At 36.9% G+C, this 22,813-nt stretch overlaps 1 protein-coding gene across 3 annotated transcripts in view; it reads left to right on the forward strand.

Annotated features, from left to right (window-relative positions):
• LOC127790214 (uncharacterized) overlaps positions 1-19,281 on the forward strand; it is a 57,735-nt gene extending 38,454 nt beyond the window's left edge. For 2 of the 3 annotated variants that reach the window (XM_052319534.1, XM_052319536.1), the window contains 3 exons: positions 9,717-9,762; positions 9,867-9,993; positions 18,955-19,281. In XM_052319534.1, coding sequence (XP_052175494.1) covers positions 9,717-9,762; positions 9,867-9,993; positions 18,955-18,986 — 205 coding nt within the window. In that variant the 3' untranslated portion in view covers positions 18,987-19,281. The remainder of the gene's footprint in view (positions 1-9,716; positions 9,763-9,866; positions 9,994-18,954) is intronic. The other variant, XM_052319535.1, reaches the window with a different exon arrangement.
• Positions 19,282-22,813: the final 3,532 nt, after the last annotated feature.

Here is a 22,813-nt window from a genome sequence, read left to right on the forward strand (position 1 = left end):
ATACTTGTAAAGAGGGAGCTTTTGGAAAATCGTGGACAGCTCAAGGCCGTGCGAAAAATGATAACAGTTATAATCCAGGTATAAAATTCCTTTAATCCTTTCTATTGTATATTAGTGTATAAATTTGTTTACTTTATACTTGTTTGACCTATGCAATTACATGGCGGATGACTTATGGAAATCAAACTCCAAACTTGCAGCGAATGGCAAGGATTCTCTAGTTAACCACTAGTTCATCTGGTTGTGAAAGAAATTGGAGCACTTTTGAAAGGGTTAGTGTATATTTTAAGACGTTTTGAATATTTTAATTTTATTATCTCTATGAATTATATTTATTTAATATCAATTAGTTATCCTTATCCACTTATCATTTATATTGATATTGCTTTTATTTTATTTATGTAGATACATACGAAGAAAATAAATAGACTAGACATAAATCGATTGAACAATCTAGTCTATGTCCAATTTAATGTGAAATTGATGAACAAGCAAAAAAGGGAGAAGGAAATGAATGTTGATGTGCTACTTGCTAATGATGTTAGCAATGCTCAATGATGGATCGTTGATAGAGGACATGATGAAGAAGTTGAGCCTAGTACGGGGCTGACTTGGGAAGTGGTTGGTGAAGCATCCAGAGCAGACGAGATGCTTCAACCTCAAAGAAGTTCTAGGGTGAGAGAGCTTCATGAAGATTATTTTCAATCGGAAGAAGATGAGCAAAAAATCAATGAATTTGATTTGAGTCCAATGAAGATCGTGTGTTGGAAGAATATGGAGAGGAAAAAGTCCAATTAGATAGTTAGATTCTTCGAATAAGGTTTATGTTGTATTATTGCTGCTTCTGCCTTCTTGAACCTAGAACTAATCTAACAATTTGTTTTCTCAGGCTTAATTTCATTATTTCATTTGTTTTTCCAACTTTGATTTGTCTGAAAATAATATCAAATTACATCAAAAAGTTAAAAAAAAATATTTTTCTTAGGCCCCGCTTAGGCGCCCTAGGCGCTAGGCCCTAGTCTGGCGCTCGACTAGCGCCTAACACATTCTAGAACACTGGATATGATTTATGTTGTATTATTGTTGCTTCTGCCTTCTTAAACCTATAACTAATCTAACATTTTGTTTTCTCAAACTTAATTTCATTATTTCACTTGTTTTTCCAACTTTGATTTATCTGAAAATAACATCAAAAAGTTAAAAAGAAAACAACACTTTTCCTAGGCACCACCTAGGTGTCCTAGGCGCTAGGCCCCCATCTGGAGCCCGACTAGCGCCTGGCACGTTTTAGAACACTGGATATGGTTTATGTTGTATTATTGCTGCTTCTGCTTTCTTGAACCTAGAACTAATCAAACAGTTTGTTTTCTCAAACTTAATTTCATTATTTCATTTGTCTTTCCAACTTTAATTTATTTGAAAATAACATCAAATTATATCAAAAAGTTAAAAAAAAAAAAAAAACATTTTTCCTAGGCGCCGCCTAGGCACTAGGCCCTCGTCTGGCAGCTGACTAGTGCGTTTTAGAACACTGCTTGCAAGGATCAACCGCAACAAGCTAGAATGGCAGCCGGTGATGCGCGAGAAAGGCTGATGGCGGAAGGCCGACAGTCAATCAATTGCTAGGCAAGGTGACAAAGAAAGACAAGATCTGAACAGGGTTGCACGATTGATGACGAGGCTCATCTGAACAGAGGCAACCGATGTTTGAACACAAACCGACAGAAGGAACTAGGGCTTCAACTAGATCTGAAGCGACATTGAGCGATGGACGACAAAGCGAAACGACAAGAGGAGAAAGGCGATCGACCATAAAAAAGAAGCTGCCAAAAGTGACATTGATGCAATCACTACTAGAAGAAGGTGCGGTCGACAGAAGGCGAACAATCATGAAAGACCAAAGAATGCGCAAGAGGACCGGTGACAACGGCAGATGAATGGCAGCAACATACGAACAAAGGCGGCTGGGATTAGGGTTAGTGCTCAATACCATGTGAATAAAATAATGTGTATTCCAAAATGTATAATACAAGAGAATATATATATACAAGTATTCTAAGTTAATTACACTAATACCCCTTTTCTTATCTTATTTAACAGAAGGTATACAATGGGTGTATGTAGGGTCTTTCTTGGACTAACCTAAAAAATTAATAAAGAGGAATCCAAAGAGGTAAAAAAACAACTATGGAAAGATTACAAAGAACATATAAAATATCTATAAGATATTCTAGTAATATTCTGAAGATATTTTAACATCTCCCCTCAAACTCAAGGAGCTAAGAAGTTTAGTTTGGATACCAACTTCTTGAGTTTGGATTACAATCCATGAAGGCACCCGAGTAGATGAAGTAACAGTTGCACACTGATGTAGACATCATGACAGATGGTGGCTCTAGCTGCAGAAAGCAGCAACAATGCGACTGGTGAGAGGTGTAGCTGGAAAGATGCATGGCCAGTGAAAGGCATGACTGGAGATATGCATGGTCGGAGAGAGGCACAGCAGAAAAGACAAACAGCCTTTGAGAGGCATGGCCCAGAAAGAAGTGATTAATCTGACATTGCCCAAGGATGTAGACCGAGTTGCAGCTTGAACAAAAGGCCTTTTTTCAATATTCATGCTCCAAATTCGACAAAGAAATAATGCAGCTAGTGTAAGGCGGTAAGGGGGGGCATAGTCTAATTAGAAAACTTACGGAGAGTGAAGAGTTGGCCATTGCAGAGAGAAGCAACAGAGGAACTAAGTCAGAGGGCAGTGAGGCAGCAAAGAAGCCAAACAGCAAGATGGAGATCTGGGGTAAGCAGTGTTGCAGCAATTAAAATGAACAAATTGTTTGAAGTTACAGCAAACAGTGCCAGATTTGAGATGAAAGGCGATCTCATTCCTCTGTTGCAGCATGGAACAGAGACGGACAGCAATACAGGCAGTGTAACAGCCGAACCAACAGCAGTGGTGGCACAAGGAGTCTGGTTGCACAGTGAAAGCAACCAAACTCTGATCTTCTCTCTGGTGGCAAAGACCCAGCAGCAGAAGATTATTGCAAGAAGCAAGGCTGACACTTCGAGATCACTGGAAAAGGATGATGAACCAAAGGCAACCAGTGACAATGTGACAGAGGCAGCGAGGAAGTGGCCGTGAGAAAATCTGTTCTGAAACAAGATGATTTGCTGGAAAGAAATGAAGGTGCAGGTGGAATCAAACTCAGCAGTTGCCACCATAGTTATGATGCAAGATGATGCACAATGATGATCTCTTGCAGGAAGGCAGTGAAATCAGTGATGAAAGATGAAGAAGATAATATGAGCCATGAACGGCTCTGGAAATGGCAAACTGAGACTTGGGCAGCAGCAACTCTGGAGTCGGTTGTAGATGGTGATTTCTGGTGGCTGTGAGGACCCAAGGAGCGTGAGGCAGCAGGCAGTGTTGCTGTAAGAAGGATTAGATGGAGAAGAGATAGGCACTGACTGTGATTGCAGCTGGGTGGTGGTGAGGGTGCACTGATGGTGGAGATCTGCTGTGGTGGCATCTAGTGAACCAGCAGCAATGTGCAGTGATGCAGGAGATTAACTAACCAAAGAAGTAAAATAAAAGGGAAAATTATACTAAAGGAAAACAAGATGGTATGTCGTTAAGAAAAGAGGATGAATAAAGGTTGATTTTGCTCATAACCAGTCTCACGTTTAAAAAAACATGAGACTCAAAGATCAACAAGGTTCTGGTACCATGTTAAAAGTAAGAGAATATTGTATTATTGTTATTGTAATGTAGTAGGTATACAATGGGTCTGGTCTTTGACTAACCTAAAAAGTTAATAATGACTAATCTAAAAAGGTTATAAACAACTATTGAAATTGTTGGAGGAAGCTAAGGAACTATAAGAGGCTCCGGATTACAGCTTCGTGTAATCAAGAAATTCAAACAGAAAGATAAGGTAGAATAGGTAGAATAAGGATAATTTAGTCATAAGTTATCCGAATTGTTGAGTGGTCTAAATCTGTAAAATAGATAGCTAAGTGTTGTAATTTACTCCTATAAAATAGGAGAATAGTTAGGAGGATTTTTAGCAGATTTTTTAGGACTTTTGTGTATATATATTTTTCAGATCAATGAAATTATTCACGGTGGTTTGATTCCCTAATTCATCTACCTAGTTTCTTCAGGGTATTAGAGCCACGTTCTTGTGGCACTCGATAGCTAGTGTTTTATTTCAGATAGGACTCTTAAGCTCATGCAATGGCTGAGATTCCAACAATAAGCGAGACTTTAACCATCAATCCTTTTTCAATGAAGAACAATCAAGTTCCTATTACTCCAACAGCTCTTGATAGTCATTAATTCCAAATTACTGAACACAAACTGAATGGAACCAACTTCCAAGAGTGGTCCCAATCAGTTATGCTGCTAGTTCGAGGGAAGGGTAAAGTAGGCTGTCTAATAGGAGATATTGCAAAGCCAAGCCCCGAGTACTTATGGAGTATGGGAAGCTGAGAATGCTATTGTTATGGCATGGTTGGTAAACTCTATGGAGCCTAAGATTGGAAGGACTTATTTATTCAACAAAACAACTAATGAGATTTGGGAGGCTGTCAAGGAGATTTACTCAGACCTTGAAAACACAGCCCAATGTTTTCAAGTCCAGTCTATCATTCGAACCACAAAGTAAGGTGATAACTTTGTTATTGAGTATTATAACACCTTAACTGAATTATGGTAGGAGATAGATCTCTTATGAGATTACATGGGCGTGTCCTGCGGATGGAAGAAACTATGACAAGATGGTGGAGAAAGAAAAAGTTTTTGACTTCTTACATGGTCTAAACTCAAATTTAGAGGAAGAGGCAGTTTACTCGAGACTAAGCCCTTCCCATCCATGAGAGAGATGTTTGTTGAAGTAAGAGAAGAAAGTAGGAAGAAAGTGGTGCTGCCTAGTTAGTCAAACAATGAGGTATATCTTCATAATTCTGTCCTAAAAATATCTCGAGGAAAGTTTCCTATCACAACTAAAGGTGAGATGCAAAAAGATAAATAGTGGTGTGACCACTGCAATAAGCCCTACCATACTAGGGAAACTTGTTAGAAGATACATGGAAAGCCAGCAAATTGAAAACCAAGAAATCAAGGAAAGGGAGGTCAGTCCACATACTTGGTAGAAGCTGAAAAGGGGAATTCAACTATGGTTTCTCTAATAGTAGATAAATTAGAGGCCCCTACAATAGTTACTAAGCCAAACTAAGGTGCATAAGGCAACTGAAAGTGCAGACAACAATCTAGTGGTGTCCTTGGCAAAACAAGGTAATACCAGTCACTCTTTACTTTCTCAAAGGTTTTCTACAAACTTTTGGATCAGACACTAGAGCATTAGAACACATGACCCCTTAAAATTTTATCCAATTATGAACCTTGTGATCAAGGCATTGTTGTCTTTATGTCTAATGGCACAACCTCCTTAGCCCAAGGGAGAGGAACAGCCTACATAGCAGACTTAACCCTAAATTCAATACTTTATGTGCCAAATTTAAGATGCAACCTATTATTAGTAAGTAAAATCACTAAAGAAAGAAATTGCTTAGTGACATTTTTTCACTCTCATTGTGTTTTTCAGGACATATCCTCGGGGAGGATGATTGGCAAAGCTGAGGAGAAGGGAGGACTTTATCAAATTTCAAGACTTGATCATCGTATAGAATTTAGGTTATCTATTTAATCCTCTTTAGCTGCTATTTCCAAATCTGAATTAATGTTATGGCATCAACGATTAGGACATCCTAGCAGTATCGTAGAGTTTTGTATCATTCTCTTTCTAGCAATAGAATTCAGAATTTCTATTGTGAACATTGTATCCTTGCAAAGCAAACCAAGAGTACTCATCCTAATCATACCTATAAGCCTTTAAAACCATTTCATTTGGTTCATAGCGACATTTTGGGACCAGCTAGGACACCCAACCTAACAAACACACGATGGTTTATCACTTTTATTGATGACCACACAAGAGTGTGCTGGGTGTTCCTAATGAAAGAAAAATCTAAAACCTATCTTGTTTTCAAAAGGTTTCATCAAATGGTTAAAATGTTTTTCAATCACCCATTCATATACTAAGATTTGATAATGGTCGAGAGTACTTCTCCAATGAATTTAATCAATACCTAAATGAGCATGGTATTATTAACCGAAGCTCATGTCCCTATACTCCCCAACAAAATGGGATAGTTGAAAGAAAGAACCGACATTTTCTTAAGACAGCAAGAGCCCTAATGTTTGCTCAATCAGTTTCAAATGTCTATTGGGGAGAAGCTATCCTTATAACAACCTATCTCATCAATAGACTCCCTTAAAAAATTCTGGAGTTTAAAACTCCCTTGAATGTGTTTCTTGAATCCTTTCCCCACCATACCAGGGTCATAAATTCTCTTTCTTCTAATGTTTTTGGATGTACTGTTTTTGTATACAAAAACCAACTCACTCAATCCTAATTGGACCCTAAAGCACTCAAGTGCATATTTGTTGGTTACTCTCCTACTCAACAAGGATATAAATGTTATAACTCCACTAACCGAAAATTCATTGTCTTTTGTGATATCTCTTTCATCGAGCATCAACCATTTTTTCAAAACACCTCTTTACAAGAAAGTACCTCCAAAACAGAAGATGTTTGGAGTACAATCACGCCTACACTTGATCATTCTTCTCCTACTCCTCTCACTGATCCATTACCAAACCATGTCCTTAATCTTGAAACCCTTTAGATCAGTCCTGAATTCAGTTCAGATTCCATTCCTCCAACCCTAAACCATCAAGGGGGAGAGAAAGAAAACACTAAAATTCAAGAAGATGATCAAGTCCAAAATAAACCACCACTAATGGTTTATTCAAGAAGGCCTCGTGATCCTTAGCTAACTAAATCATCTAATTTGGAGATAAGTTCAAAAAATGTGGTTGCAAGAGATATTGAGGTACATAATAGATTTGAAGATGATCTAGGTATTCCAATTGCTTTAAGGAAAGGGGTAAGATCTTGTACAAAACATTCAATCTCAAATTATCTCGGATACTCAAGATTATCAAACACTACAAGATGAAAAATGGAAGGCAGTAGTCATGGAAGAGATGAAAGCCTTGGAAAAGAATAATACATGGGAAGTTATGGAGCTACCAGAAGGAAAGATAGTAGTAGGCAGCAAGTGGGTGTTCATTATGAAATACAAATCTGATGGGAGTATTGACAGGTACAAGGCAAGACTTATAGCTCAAGAATTCACTCAAACTCAGGGCTTGGACTACGGGGAAACATTTGCTCCAGTGGTTAAACTAAATTCCATCTGGGTTTTATTATCATTGCCAATAAATATAGACTGTAGACTACATCAATTGGATGTCAAAAATGCTTTCTTGAAAAGAGAGCTAGAAGAGGAAATTTATATGAAAATACCACCAGGTTTTGAGAAAAATGACACAAGAGGGAAGGTATGCAAATTAAAGAAATCATTATATGGTCTTAAACAATCTCCTAGAGCTTGGTTTAAGAGGTTTAGTGACACCCTACATGAGCTTGGATACAAGCAAGGGCAGACTGATTACACTCTTTTCACCAAGATTGAAGAGGATGGAAGGAGAACAATCTTGATAGTTTATGTGGATGATATCATCATCACAGGAGACAGCAACCAAGAGATTGAGAAATTAAAGCATTAACTAAGACAAGCATTCAAGGTAAAAGAGCTAGAGGAATTAAGATACTTCCTTGAGTTGGAAGTGGCAAGAAGTAATGAAGGCATATTCATATCTCAAAGGAAATACATCCTAGATTTGCTAAGGGAAACAGGCAAACTAGAGTGTAAACCAGCAAGTACTCCCCTAGAGCCCAACTGAAAGAAAAAAGAAGAGAGAGAAGAATATCATGTTGACAAAGGAAGATATCAAGTCTTAGTAGGAAAGCTTATCTATTTATCTCACACAAGGCTAGATATTGCCTATGTTGTGAGCATCATCAGCCAATTCATGCATCTACCAACTAAAAGACATCTTGAAGCAACTTACCATATTCTCATGTATCTCAAAGGAACACCTAAAAAATGGTTGTTGTTCAAGAAAAGTCAGGATAGAGGAATTATTGGTTATGTTGATTCAGATTGGGAAGGTTCCATTGAGGATAGTAGATCCACATCATGATATTGTACCAAGCTTTGGGGGAACTTAGTGACTTGGAGGAGCAAGAAACAACAAGTTGTTGCTTGTAGCAATGCAGAAGCTGAGTATCGAGCCATTGCTCAAGGGATTTGTGAGATAATATGGATAGAAAGACTGATGAAAGATCTTTCTATGCCTATATCATCTCCTAAGTTACTCTATAGTGATAGCAAATCAACTATTAGCATTGTAAACAACTCGGTGTAGGATGACTAGATGAAGCATATCAGAATTGACAGGCATTTCATCAAGCAAGAGATGGAAGAAGGAGACATAAGACTCACTTATGTTCTTACTGAAGATCAAGAAACAAACATCCTAACTAAAGCCATGCAAAAACAAGGTTTTGAAACTCTTAAAGGCAAGCTGGAAATGATTGACATCTATTCCTCAGCTTGAGGGGAGTGTTGGAGGAAGCTAAGGAACTATAAGAGGCTTGGGATTACAGCTTCGTGTAATCAGGAAATTCAATCAGAAAGATAAGGTAGAATAAGGATAGTTTAGTCATAAGTTATCCGAATTGTTGAGTGGTCTAAATCTGTAAAATAGATAGCAAAGTGTTGTAATCTACTCCTATAAAATAGGAGAATAGTTAGGAGAAAAATTAGGAGGATTTTTAGCAAATTTTTTAGGAATTTTGTGTATATATATTTTTCAAATCAATGAAATTATTCACAGTGGTTTGATTCCCTAATTCATCTACCTAGTTTCTTTAGAAATATTTACAAAGAATATATAAAAGATCTATAAATATTCTAGTAATATTTTGAAGATATTCTAACACAATCGATATAAGGTGTATTATTTTATTTTGAATTATTGTTTCTTGGGATTGAAAGATTGGAAAAAGTAATTAACAACACTAGGTCGTGAGAAAGAAAGATCTGCTCTATGCACATTAAGAGATAAATGCCGGTGCATATTTTACTTATTGAAACCATGCTAAAGAAGTGAGACTCTGTCCATGTTAACAAAGTAACTTTGCAATATGTAACTCGTCCATGAAGTATTTTGATTAACATTTACACCTATAGAAAGGAGGACACTTTTGTAATCTGGTCAGAGAAAGTCAAATGTTGTGTAAAATTTTGATAGGAAAGACAGCCGTAGCTTGTGGACAATAATTAAGTAATCTGAGCCATGTTTAGTTCACTCTGAAAATGTGAACATCTTAGTTTTCATCATCTTCGTTATCATCATCCTTTTTTAAATTTGGATATCCCAACCCATCAATTAACTGCAAAGTTCCTAGGCAAATGCTTGAAGCATCTTTGCATTTTCCTTTCAATGGAAATACCAATACAGACCAATAACAATTAACTTTTGGCTTGAATGGTATCTCTAGCTACTGTTAGATGTTTAGTGCAAAGGTCCAACTACTAGTAGGACATTAGTATGTATGCACGCAGTACATGCCAGATTAGAAGGGAAAAATATTTCTTGAAATGAATAGAAGTATTTTTTTTTCTTCCTTAAAATCCACCAGTTCATGTTTTTGCGGTTGATCTTCAATGCTAACTTTGTGCAGGTACACAATTTCGACTATTTCGCCATCAAGAATTGATCATCCATTGGTAGGAATTTGCAAAACTACTTTTCTTAAACTTGTAAAAGCCTTTATATTCTTCTTTCCCTGTCCTGATAGTGGCTTGATTTTTGTTCATCAATATGCTTGCAGATAGGTCTTGAGAAGAATTATGAAATTCTTTGCAAAGCATTTGATCACGAAGCTAAAGCTATTCTTGAGGTACTTTTCATCTCTATTGCATGCTTGCATATGGGTGCATGCCTTCACAATCCCATGTGTAAGTATTTCACTCTTTTATTTTTCTTTTTGTATATGTTTATTTTTTCCAGTTGAATATTGAAATGGTAATATTTCAACTCTTTACACAAGGTTTGTAAATAAGATCAAACTTGCAAATTGCTATTTAAAAGTTCTATTCAAATCTTGAGCTAGTCTTGTACCTAGAAGAGGGAAAATGCTAGAGAGCCCGACGAGTTTACCAAAAGGGGGCAAAAAGACCATTTTGCCCCCACGCCCTGCTCTCCCCCTCCAATGGATTCCCCCCGCTCTACGCATCTCCCCTGCCTGCCATGGCCGCCGCTCGCCTCTCCACCGTGCCTCGCTGCAGTTGCCCGGCCTCACCTCCGTCGCCTCGCCGCCTCGTCGTGCCTCGGCTCGCCGACAGTTGCTGCATCGACTGTCGGCAAGGCGAGGCGGCGATGGTGGCAAGGCAACGGAGGCGAGGCCAGGCGACTGCAGCAAGACGTGGCGGAGAGGCGAGCGGCGGCCATGGCAGGCAGGGGAGACGCGCAGAGCGAGGGGGGGGGGCAGTGGCCCGCTTTGCGAATTTGCAAAGTGGGCGGGGGCAAAATCTTCTTTTTGCCCCCTCTCTGTGAGCCGCTCGATAGGCCCTGTAGAACGACTCCCTAGAAGAGATATCTATTATGGGTGCTTTGTTCAGTAGAAGTTTTAGGAGGATGTTATAGACTCAAAGTTGGCATAGTAGTGCTCAATTCCTATTGTTGTGCCCCATCTCTATGACAAGGTATGTCTCCTATTTGACTTACCTTTGAGTGCATCAATGTGGTCGTGACCTACCACGTCCCGTAAATCGACTTGGGTCACAAAACCAAGACATCCTTGGCTTGTGTTGACATGAAAAGTCTCTACTTCATTGAGTAGGACCTGCTCAATCTCCTCCTTGGAAGTGGCCCTTTTATTCTATTGGTTTCAAATTTCGGTTTCCAACCAAACTTATTCATAAATGATTAGAGTAATTTAATTCCAAGAATAATTCCAAAACATGGCTGTTTATATCATATATTCAACCAATACATGGCGCTTAAGTTGTGAAAAACTTTCTACCAAAAAGTACATATATAATGTCTTGCATATTTCCTTTCATCCTCTAACCCCTGGTTGGACAATCTCCCCATCCCTTGCAGGTATGGAATGTTGAAATGCAATGCATGAGAATAGAATTCTCAGTAAGGCATGTCATGGCAATGTAATCACACATTCATAATATCATCCACACATTTCATGAAGGCAGCCGCTAATCATAATCTTCTCCCATTCACCAGCTGCTCCCTCTCCTAGGTTCAAGCCCTCCCATTATCCTTTGGCATCATTCACACCACCTAAGGGCTCCACCCTTGGCCAAACATTAACAACAATCATTACAAATATGGCTTGAACCTTCATTAACAACACATGCTTGACTCATACTTTTGTGCAACATGCCCAAATTATGCACACGTCACAAGAACGACGTCATTTTATGCATTAGGCTGCCATAAAATCATTTCATGCATAATACCAACATAGAGTAACCATAAGCATGCACTTACCTCAAGTTAAGCCTTAGTTTCTTCAAGCTTCCTTTGGCTTTCTAACAGGCCTTTCTTATTTCTATTCTCCTTCCTCACTTTCCAATAGAACTTCCTTACTTCCTTCAACTCTCTCACTCTAGCATTTTTTTTTATGGAGATCTTCTCACCCTCATTTCAGTTGTCTCTTGAAATGAAGGTCTGGCCTATTTATGGGCCTTGGAAGCAGCCTACTTTTGTGCTGAAGCAGCTGAGTACATGACAGTCCCAATGGCTGCCACTTGGCTCTTGTTTGGTGGCTTTTTCCTGCAGAGACAGCCAGCTATTTGCTTCAACTGAAGCAGCTGCCACCCTTTTGTCTTTCTAGTTGCCACCTAGCCCTAGATGGAATCTTTTCTTGTAGGAGACACCCCATCATGTTTCTAAAACCTTCTGCAGAGTCCCTATAGCTGGAACTTCACTAATTCTTGCTTAATTAACCATAATCCCCTTATTAAGTTCTTGATCCAATTTCTCAATTCTTAACCAAAATTACTAATTTCTCTATCATTGGAACCCTCTTTTTATGCCTAATAACATATTAAAAATGCAGATATTTCTCTTTAATTTAATCCCCAAAAACTGATTTTAAATTCAGTTGCTTACCTGAGGTTTACTTGTTTGGCTGCTACCTCTCACCTTTTGAAGTATCATGTTGGGACCCCTTCTAATGCTTATTAATAAATCTAAGAGTAGTACAATTCCTTTGTCCCTGTCCTTAATCACACAGAAATCTGGATAAAATTTCGGCTATCACATTATTTTCTTTTGTAAGCTAAGAAACTCGTAATAAGGTTTTTCATGTAAGGAACATGAAGCACATTAGATAAAGAAAGAATAGATACAGGTTTGATTTGAGTATAAAGTTGACTAGGTCAACATTTGAAATGCATAGTTTCTTATCATTGCCAACTGCAACTTTGTCAAGGCCTTGATAAGGAGAGTGAAGATTGGAGGTAATGTGGTTTGTTGCTCCAAAGTCAACAAACCGAGAAGGATCGCTCCAAGTTGCTAAAGAAGTAAATTGATTATCCAAAGAATTGGTATAGTGAGAACCTTGAATAGAACCAGTCTCACTTAGAAATACTTCACTAGGATTACTGGGAGCTATAAGATAGGCTCTTGAATTAGATTGAGATAATCCTCCTTTGCCAGAATTTTGACTGGGAAAATGCTGAAAATTTCTGTCAAACCTAGTCTCCCACACAATTGACAATGTATTTTTCTAGTGTTAGATCTGCCTCGACCTCTACCTCCTCTGTTGGTAATAGGACCACTGCCATTCTTTGACCAGTGAGATGCAACATTTGCATTCATCGGAGTTATGCCCTCAAAATTTAGGGCTGAAGATGAAGAAGAATTCTAAACAGATAACCTTTGTTTATGCATTATCAGAAGTACTAAACTTTCTCTAGGTTAATATAATCCATTTGATAGGTAATTAGACTAACAACAGTTTCATAATCACTATCCAGTCCACTCAAAATGGCCAATAAAAGATCCTTTTCATTGATTGGTTCACCAATTGCTGCAAGAAGCTCCTATTGTTTAATCTTCAATATATAGTCATTCACATATATAGAATCTTTCTTGTTCGATCTTAACTGTTGTTTTAATTAAAAAGATTTGGCAATAGTTTGCTGAGAATACAAGTTCTCAAGAACATACCATAACTCTGCTAAGGATTCACAATGAATCACCTGAGCTAGAACTTCTTTGTCAATTGTAGAGAAATTCACCCTAGGAGTAACTGATCTAATTTGAGCTAGGCTAGATATTCTTCATTTACTTTCTGTGCATTATGATCACCAGAATCTGGATCTGATAGATATTTGATTGGAGATTTTTCTTATTTGTTCATGAAGGAGGTCAAATCAAAAGCCTAATTGTTGTCAAGATCTGAGCTTTCTAGAATAGATAGTTATTACTATGTAGTTCGATAGGACTGTAATTGAAAGCTGTCGCTATGGAGGAGAAATCATACTGTGAGGCAGAAGAAAAGGAGCAGGATCGACTCTGAGAAGCAGAATGCAATTGTTCTTCATTTTGAGCAATTGACGCAGCTTCTTGTCTCTAATACCATGAAGTGAGCTTCTATGAAGAAAAATAGAGAAACTAAAAAAGAGAACTCACGCTGAGATTTGCTGAAAATGATTCTTGACATTGGAAATAGAAAATCAATTCAGTATCTATAGACTCTGAACTCGACTGATTTTGTTAGGGATACAACTAACCTTGACAGTAGTATAAAGACAAGTGGACAAATCTTAACCTAACTAAACTAAACCATACTTAACAGAACTGCAGCTAATATTCCTTTGTGCAGGACAAATAGAACTACTTCTCCCTATAGAGAAGTCTGCAAGGCTCTTACATTAGCTTGCTGCCTGCTGCCACCTCCCTTCCACATGCTAAAAAAGCATAATCAAATTTATTAACAGACACATAATTAACGAGTTTTCGTTGCATATAAATTATTTCCACTTCTTGCTACTTCTTTTGCAAGTAATAGCTTTGTACATTGTTGCGCACATTCAAGATATGAGCCAAAGTGTATTATTCTTACTATTTTGTCTCCTATTTTGGGTTCTTTTTTGTGAAGTCAACTTGATTATAGATTTTATGATACCACGTACCCAAGCCTGACCTGGCTCAATGCCATTTCCAAAAATTCAGGATAAGAATATTTTTTTCCCAAAATTCATAGGTGTAGGTGTATTCCACCGGAAAAGGGTTTATTTCCCATAGTGTTTCATTGAGGCTTAGTATTGCAGTTATTTTTGGTTGACAAAAGGTACTAAGAAATTTATTTGAAAGAAAAAGACACTTAAAAAAATGTAAACCTCAAGGATTGATGTTCTACCATGTTCAAACACATGGAATGTAGAAACCAATATTATTTCTTATATTTTATTAAAAAAAATAATGCTCTTAGTTTTTGTTGAGAATTGGATAATAATTAGTTTCCTAAGTAATTTTTAGGGAATAACAAAAAGCTTCAATTGTGTGAAGAACATGTTTTCCTTGGAAAATAAAGAAAAATAATAAAAATTTTGAAGATGTTTCACTTTATTTTATTTTACTTCATCAAATAATTACTATCTATACTCCTGACATTATTATGAAGACATGGTTCCAACTCTGGTTGATTCAAATGTTATTTTAAGATGATAAACTTAAACAGGAAAAACTTGATTATGTTTCAAAATGTTTTATTTTGTTTCAGTGATTTCTCTCGATGTGAGGGTTTCTTGATGTACTCTATTGTTATGTTCATTCCCGACTGTTGAGAAATCTCTCATGTGAAAACAATCACACAGCCACACGGCCAAGACCAAGAGAAGTACTAAGATCCACAAATAATCGAACTAAACGAAAGAAAACAAAGAACACAACGCAAGAACAGATAATAAACAACACATATACATGTTCGGATTCAAAAGAATCCAACTCACGGCAGAGGCTCTGCCTCTAGTCAATATACTAAAATAATAATTAAGAGATTTATAGAATACATGCGCAAAAACATCACGACCATCGCAAATCAGAAACCAAAACAAACAAGGCAGAATATACAGAGTACAATGCTCTAAAAAACCCGGGCAACCCATGCACTCAAACCTCACCAATCTCTCCCTCAAACCACCCCAAGTGATACATACTTACCGTGAGACAAGATTGGAAACGCCTTGCGGTTCATTCGCCCGTTCTAATCGTCGAGTGCCTTCCTGATTGTGTCAATTGAGCTCTTCATGTGCACTATTCTTCTTCTAGCCCAATTAAGGCATCTGTTCGTGTGTTTGTGTCAAGCAAAGTGAAGCACTCTTCTAATTTCCCCAAATCTTGCTTTATATACATGTGGGCCAAGGTATACTGATGGCATTAGAATAAAAGAATAAGCCTTGGGCTTGGGCTTAAAACACCACTAGCCCAACCCAACTCTTGACCCGATACATTTTGAGTCACGAATCCTAACAAATTCCACCTTAACTCAAGAATGGATTGATAGTGGACTTAACCAGAGACCCCTGCAACTCTCTCAGCTTCAACGGGAGCACATTTGAGCAAAATTAACACTCGCTCAAACTTTTGACTCGAAACAGACTCGATTAATACATGCCTCACCATGGACAACAAGAACTTCTATCAAGACTTCTATGATCAAGGCATCAGGGCTAACACTAGGACTTTCATTTGACTCGGAAATTTCCTAAGGTTCCACCTTAAGACTGAAACATTTCCACCTCAAACTCTACATTATCAGTTTGTTTTAGGTTCGTCTAATTCTACAAGACTAGGCACACTTCAACTTCTAGACCTACATCAGTTCTTCAAACTTAATTCTCTTTCCTGTTCAATATTCAAAGACTTTTCACTCCTTAAACTTCTCAAAAGATTCACTTTTCTACCTATGGAAGAATACCCAAATCTTTTCCAGAATATCCACCAACAAAGGAAAGACACACATAAGGCCCTAGAAAGAAAACAGGGACTTGGGGAAAACCCCATAACTAGAGAAAGCAACATGCCAACAATGGGATTTACCCATACGATAGTCATCCATGGGATCCACCCATAACACAAGGCATCTATGAGAACCTCCAACCCATAACATAACACTAGATTCATAAAACACTCTAGGTTACCAGCCTATCTGAATCCAACATACCTAACTTGCTTAACTCTTACAAAACGATTACAATGATTTAAACAAGAACACAACTCTTACAGTATCTCAAAACAAGAAGAACTAAAACAGAGTACACAATGCTACAACCTGAGCAATCTACCAGCACTCACAGTCTCTTCTAAAACAATCTCTCACGCCCAAGCAACTTTACCCAGAGATTAGCGATACAAAGTTAAGGTTCTTACCGATCAAAAACAAAAAAGACAACCACTTACTCATGCTCTCCACATCAGATGATAGCACTCGATCATCTCTCCTCCTCAACTCACAGTGATACACACAAACAGAGGGGAAAAACAAGGAGAAACAACGTGCATTCAAGGGGTTTCTATCAATCGGACAAATCGCTTCACCTTTCTCTCTTACAGCCCTATTAACCCTATGTGCCATAATCTCTCATGCCTAGACTCTGAAAATGGACAGCCCTACTAATAAACAGAGACTCACCAAATACTCTAATTTATTCCATACATTTTCCTCGTTGTTTACCTGCCTTTTCTTTCTTTTGTTCTGTCAAGGCCTTCATCCTTTCTCTGCCACATGCTGAAGTCACCTCTGGCCATTGAACTCTTCAAGCTCCACCTTCATAGGTGCCATCTTTGGTTCTGTTCTTGCAAGGAAAACAAAAAATCCAACAGCAACACAGAAAACAGACAGCAACAAAAATGTAATTGAGAACAGTGAAATGATTAGATTGCAATGCTTCCAAAATACACCAAGCAATTACACACAATCAACCTCACAAACTTTCCCAAACAAACAAGTGATTTATACTTACAACAGGAGGTAAACAGACTTTTATCCCCAATGAATCTTGCAATTAAAACAAGAGACGATAACAGCAAGAAATGAACAGCAACAGAGAATATACAACTGAAATGCATTGGGAAAAAATTCCAACCAGAATAGTAACAGTAAACAGATGAGAGAGAGAGGAATAAACCAAAACCAAACACTAAGGAACGATGGCTATCTCTCCAAACCTATCTTGATTTCAATTTTAAACAACTCAAGAACACAATGAGGGTTAGGGAAAAACAAATATACTCGCTATATCCCTAACTTTAATTCAAGAATAGCAAGAAATCAAAACCGGCCAATAGGGAATAAATCCCAAACATGTACAGAACATCTGATACACGGATACAAAATCAACCTTACCTCTCGGACACAAATCAACCCTCAAAACAACTCAACTCGCAACACTCTTTACAAAGATCAGAGAAGAGTAAACAAGGGTTCGCAAGAGGCGAGCCTTTTGCACAAATCAAAGAAACGAACAGAAATGAATTAGGGCAAAAGGAAAACAAAGAGGATACAATCACTCTTACCAAGTCGAAATCAGTCATGACCGATGATCTTCCCCAAACGTCGCGGCCTTCTGTTCTTCCAATCGCCTTCGATCTGCTTTCACGCGTTCTTGACCGTTCTTAACTCTTCGATCCCGGCTCCTCTGATCTCAAAGCCAACTCCGACTTTGATACCACTTCTTGAGAAATCTCTCATGTGAAAAGAATCACACTGCCAAGACCAAGAGAAGTACCAAGATCCACAAATAATCGAACTAAACGAAAGAAAACGAAGAACACAATGCACACACGCAAGAATAGAAAATAAACAACGCATATACATGTTCGGATTCAAAAGAATCCTACTCTCGGCAGAGGCTCCGCCTCTAGTCAATCCACTAAAATAATAATCAAGGGATTTACAAAATACATGCGCAAGAACATCACGACCATCGCAAATCAGAAACCAAAACAAACAAGGCAAAATATACATAGTACAATGCTCTAAAAAACCCGAGCAACCCATGTACTCAAACCTCACCAATCTCTCCCTCAAATCACCCCAAGTAATACATACTTACCGTGAGACAAGATTGGAAACGCCTTGCGGTTCGTTCACCCGTTCTGACCATTGAGTGCCTTCCTGATCGTGTCGATCGAGCTCTTCACGTGCACTATTCTTCTTCTTGCCTGATTAGGGCATCTGTTCATGTGTTTGTGTCAAGCAAAGTGAAGCTCTTTTCTAATTTCCCCAAATCATTGCTTTATATACATGTGGGCAAAGGGATACTAATGGCATTAGGATAAAAGAATAAGCCTTGGACTTGGGCTTAAAACACCACTAGCCCAACCCAACTCTTGACCCAATACATTTTGAGTCACAAATCCTAACATCAGCTTCATATGGTGTTTTGAATTCTGTTGCACTTGTTGAGTTCCATCTTTCTCAAGTTGGATTTAGTTCTAAGTGCCACGTGTGGCAAAAAATGAATAAAAATTCTCCTATTTTCATTAACTGTTATAACATCAGTAACGGCATTCTTATTCTAAGTATTGCACGCAAACTGCACCATTTTGCAAATAATAATTGGAATGTTCAATTGGACTTTTTGTGATAATTTTGGTATATCTTGTTATTTATTTTTTGCTGTAGAGGGCAGGGGGCTTGTGGTTGTTACTGGTTCTCTTCTCTTTGGGTTTGTGTTGGTTCTCTTTGGGGGTTCGGGATAGTTCTCATCATCTGTCACTGTTGGTGGTCAATACTTTTAAGTATACAAATGAAACTATTTATTAGGAGACACTTTTGTTCTACTTGATATGAGATGAGATGATGAAGATTTTGAGCTTGTTTTGTTCTGCTGTATTCCATCATAAACAATGATTTTAATATGTACATCTTTTTGGAAATACAGATTGGCAAAGAGCAGTAGCGGCCTCATACTGATCTTCTGAAAGAAAGGATGAAGAAACTTGATGAATCGAAGAAATCAAACTGAATTTGAAGCCTGTCTGATGCATTAATTAGAATTCTTATAAGATGTGGCTGACTCAAAACTTATTTTCTCTTGCTTATTCCTATTGATTTCTATAAATTTAACTGAGGCGATACCATTTGTATAACAATGTAATGCCATTTGTATCAATACCATGATGTTATTGTATTCTTTTTAATGTTCATGTTTCAATCTCTAATAGAGATTAATAGATTCTAGGTACAGGTAGAGTTGTGTTGTGATGTTTCTTAACTTGCATTTGGACTCAGTCATTTGAGATTTTGGGATTTCAAATACTAAGACTTCATTCTATTTACTGTTTTCAACTTGTTTTGACTTTTTAGTTTTTTAAAATATTGAAAACGCGACTTTTCTGTTTTAAAAAGTGCATTTTCAAAAAATATATATATATATATATATATAAAATCTTAAAACAGCATTTGTTGTTTTGGATGTTTTTGGCCAAAACACACTAAAGACACCCAAAACGCGAAAAACCCCCCACCCCCCTCTTCACCCCAATCTCATAGATCACATCTCTCCTTTCTTTTCTCTTTTCTCTTCTTTTCTCTTCCTTCGACCATCAACTACCATCACCACCGTGACCACCGCCATTGCCACCACCCGTCCGAGTCGCCGTCGACCACCCCTCGTCCTCTCTTGCCGGTTTTGTCCCATTTCTCCTATCCTTATTTGTCCTCTTTTCTCTTCCTTTTCTTGTTAGTTTTTGGATATGCTGGTCGATAAGTCCTTAGGTGTCGAGTGGTTGTCTCTGATCGTTGGAAACCACCAGCCACGGTGGCCGGTGGTGACTGACAGTGCGTATATAAACAGGTGGGTCGAACGTTTAAGTCTAGATCTAAGGAGATTTGGTCATTAAATCTTGTTGATTTTTGGATATGTTGGTCAATAGGTCTTTAGGTGTTGGGTGGTTGCCTCTGATCGCCAAAAATTATCGGTCACGTGGTCAATGGTGATTGGTAGTGTCGTTCTGAGTTTGTGATCGAAAATTAAATATTAGATCTATAAAAATTCAATCGTTAAATTTGGTTTATTTTTGTATATATATTAACATCCTTAGATTAGAGTTTCTAATGGTAGGTTCTGATTGTGTGAATCTCCAGCTAGCAGTAGTTGCTGATGACGGAGAAGATGCAAGGTGTTGGAGAAGAAGAAAGGAGAAAAGAAAAAAGAAAAAAAAAATTATTATTAAATTTTAAAAATAAAATTATAATTTATTTAAAATTTAAAAATATAGTATATTTATATTATAATTAAAAATATAAGATATCGTATAGTATATTATGATATGTATAATTTAATATAAATTATTGTTAAGATGTATTATAGTAATTTATTAATTAAATTTATTTTTTTATTTTAATAGTAGAATTTTATTAAAAATAGTTAACTTTATTATTTAATAATTAAATTTATTAAATAAAATATCATAATGATAAAAAGAAAATAGTTTTTTAAAATTTCATAGTGAATGTATTTTTTTAATTTTTTATTTTAAAAAATAATTTTTCAGAATAACAAAAAGAAGACGTTTTCAAATATTTTAAAACAGACATTTAAAATATAAAATTGAAACACGAAGGAAATATCACCTGATTTTTTTTTTTAAAAAGAGATTTGGTTTTGAAATTAGAGATTTAAAATTTCAAATCCCAAAAATTAGAGGATTTGAAATGACTCTTATTTTACTAAAATATTCAATTACAATGTACATATATGTATGCATGCATATGTAATATATATGTCTATATAAATAATACATATAATATTATAATTCCTTTATATAGAAATACTTATATATGTACATGTATGTATTATGTATTATTTATTTATAACGCTTAATACATCTTAAAGTTCTTAAATTATTTAAAAATATGACATTCAGTCCCTCACCTAAAAAACCTCAACTTTTGGTCTCTAAACAATTAAAAATCTACATGTTTAGTCATTGCCGTCAATGCAAGTAAACGGCCTTATTATGTTCGTCCCAAACAATGCTGAATAAGAAAGAAGCTGCCACATCATGAAGTAAAACGACATCGCATGCTGATAAAGTCCCCAAACGACATCGTTTCTTCATAGGTCATCTTCTCCATAGTTCGACCTTCTTCTCCAACGCTCGTCCCTTCGACCTGTTTCTCCGACGCTCGTCCCTTCTTCTTCTTCAGCGTTCGACCTCAATCTTCTCTCCTCAATGAAATCGGTAAGCCTTCTTCTTCGGTAAGCCTTCTTCTTCGATATTTGTTCTCCACCCTTTCTTTCTTATTCGATTGTTATTTTTTGGGAAAAAAAGATCTAGGGTTTGTAATCTTTTTCAAGAACCCAGTTGTTGAAATGAGCAATTTTGAGGGTTTCATGATTCTTTCCTCATTTTCTTTTCTTGATTTTTCTAGATAACTTAACAAATTTTAAGTGGATTGTTTTCTTTATTTTACATTTGGAGTGAAAAGTGGACGTTCGAACGTTTTCTGTGATTGACGACCTGACCTGATGAAGATCTGCCCTCATAAGCTCACATTCTCGGTTACATATGTTATGAATCACATTTTCTGTTTGTTTTTGGGTCTTGTTTTAGGACACCATGGATTCAGCATCACAAAGCAATTCCTCACCTTTGAAGACTCCATTGTGCAAGCACAATACGGCAAGCAATGTTTACATATCATGAAGTAAGAAGAATCCGGGAAAGAGGTTTGTCTGTTGCCCATATTGGAAGGTTGGTGTGAAGTGATTGAATGGTTTTATTTGATTTGAAAGTTGTATGCAAGTTGTTTAAATGGTTTTTTATGGTTGTTTAGGTGGATGATTGTGGATATTGGAGATGGCTGGAGGATGAAAACATCGAAGGAGAGCATATGAAGTCTATTGTTATAGAGATTGAAGAGTTGAAAGAAGAAATCGACATAGAAAGGAAGAAGATTAATGAAACAAAGAAAGACTTGAATATAGAAATGGAACATCTACAAGCTCTAATTGTTGACATGAATGTTGAAATGCAAGTAGTGAAGAACCATGTAAAAGAGTTAGAAGGGAAAAGGAATGGTTTTGGTTGCTGTGCAATATTGGTGATAGTTGTAGTTGTTGTTGTTTTTGTATTAAAAATGTCATAGTTGGAAACAACAAAACCTTAAACATTTCCAACTTTGTTCTAGTTTACTTTAATATATGTTAAAGGATTTGGTGCTAAACTGCCCAGCTGAGCCAGCTTCTATTTCATATTTGTTTACATTCTTCTTCTCCAATGTATTGCATAAATTTCATATTTCATAAACCAATACAAACAATGTATTTCATATCCAATGTATTGTACAAACCAATACAAACAACATCAAATAAAAGTACTACAAAAAAAGAAGTATTTGATATGTAATGTATTTCATATCCATTGTATTCCAAAAAATACAACCATTATGGTTGTGGTCCATATGAACCAATATGGACAGCATCCAATTAAAGTGCTGACACTTGTATTTACGAAACAAAATACATCTAATATATCTAGTCAAGACCATCCAATCCAAAAAAAGAAATACACAGTAAGTAAATTAACTTCCTATGTTGCCATCCATATTCCTCTTTTCAAAAGAACCTCTTGTCTGGACCCCTAGAGGATGAGCACTACTTGTTGGCACAGTTGAAGCAGTGTCTTGTGTAGAACTTGCTGATCGAGGGGATGGTGCTCTGATAAACCTTCTCGTAGGTTGTCTAGGCTGATTAAAACAAAGAAAATTAGTAGTTTATTTGTCAAAAGAAATCA

This window comes from Diospyros lotus, chromosome 14 (genome assembly GCF_014633365.1).
Source record: "Diospyros lotus cultivar Yz01 chromosome 14, ASM1463336v1, whole genome shotgun sequence".
Taxonomy (NCBI): Eukaryota; Viridiplantae; Streptophyta; class Magnoliopsida; order Ericales; family Ebenaceae; genus Diospyros; species Diospyros lotus.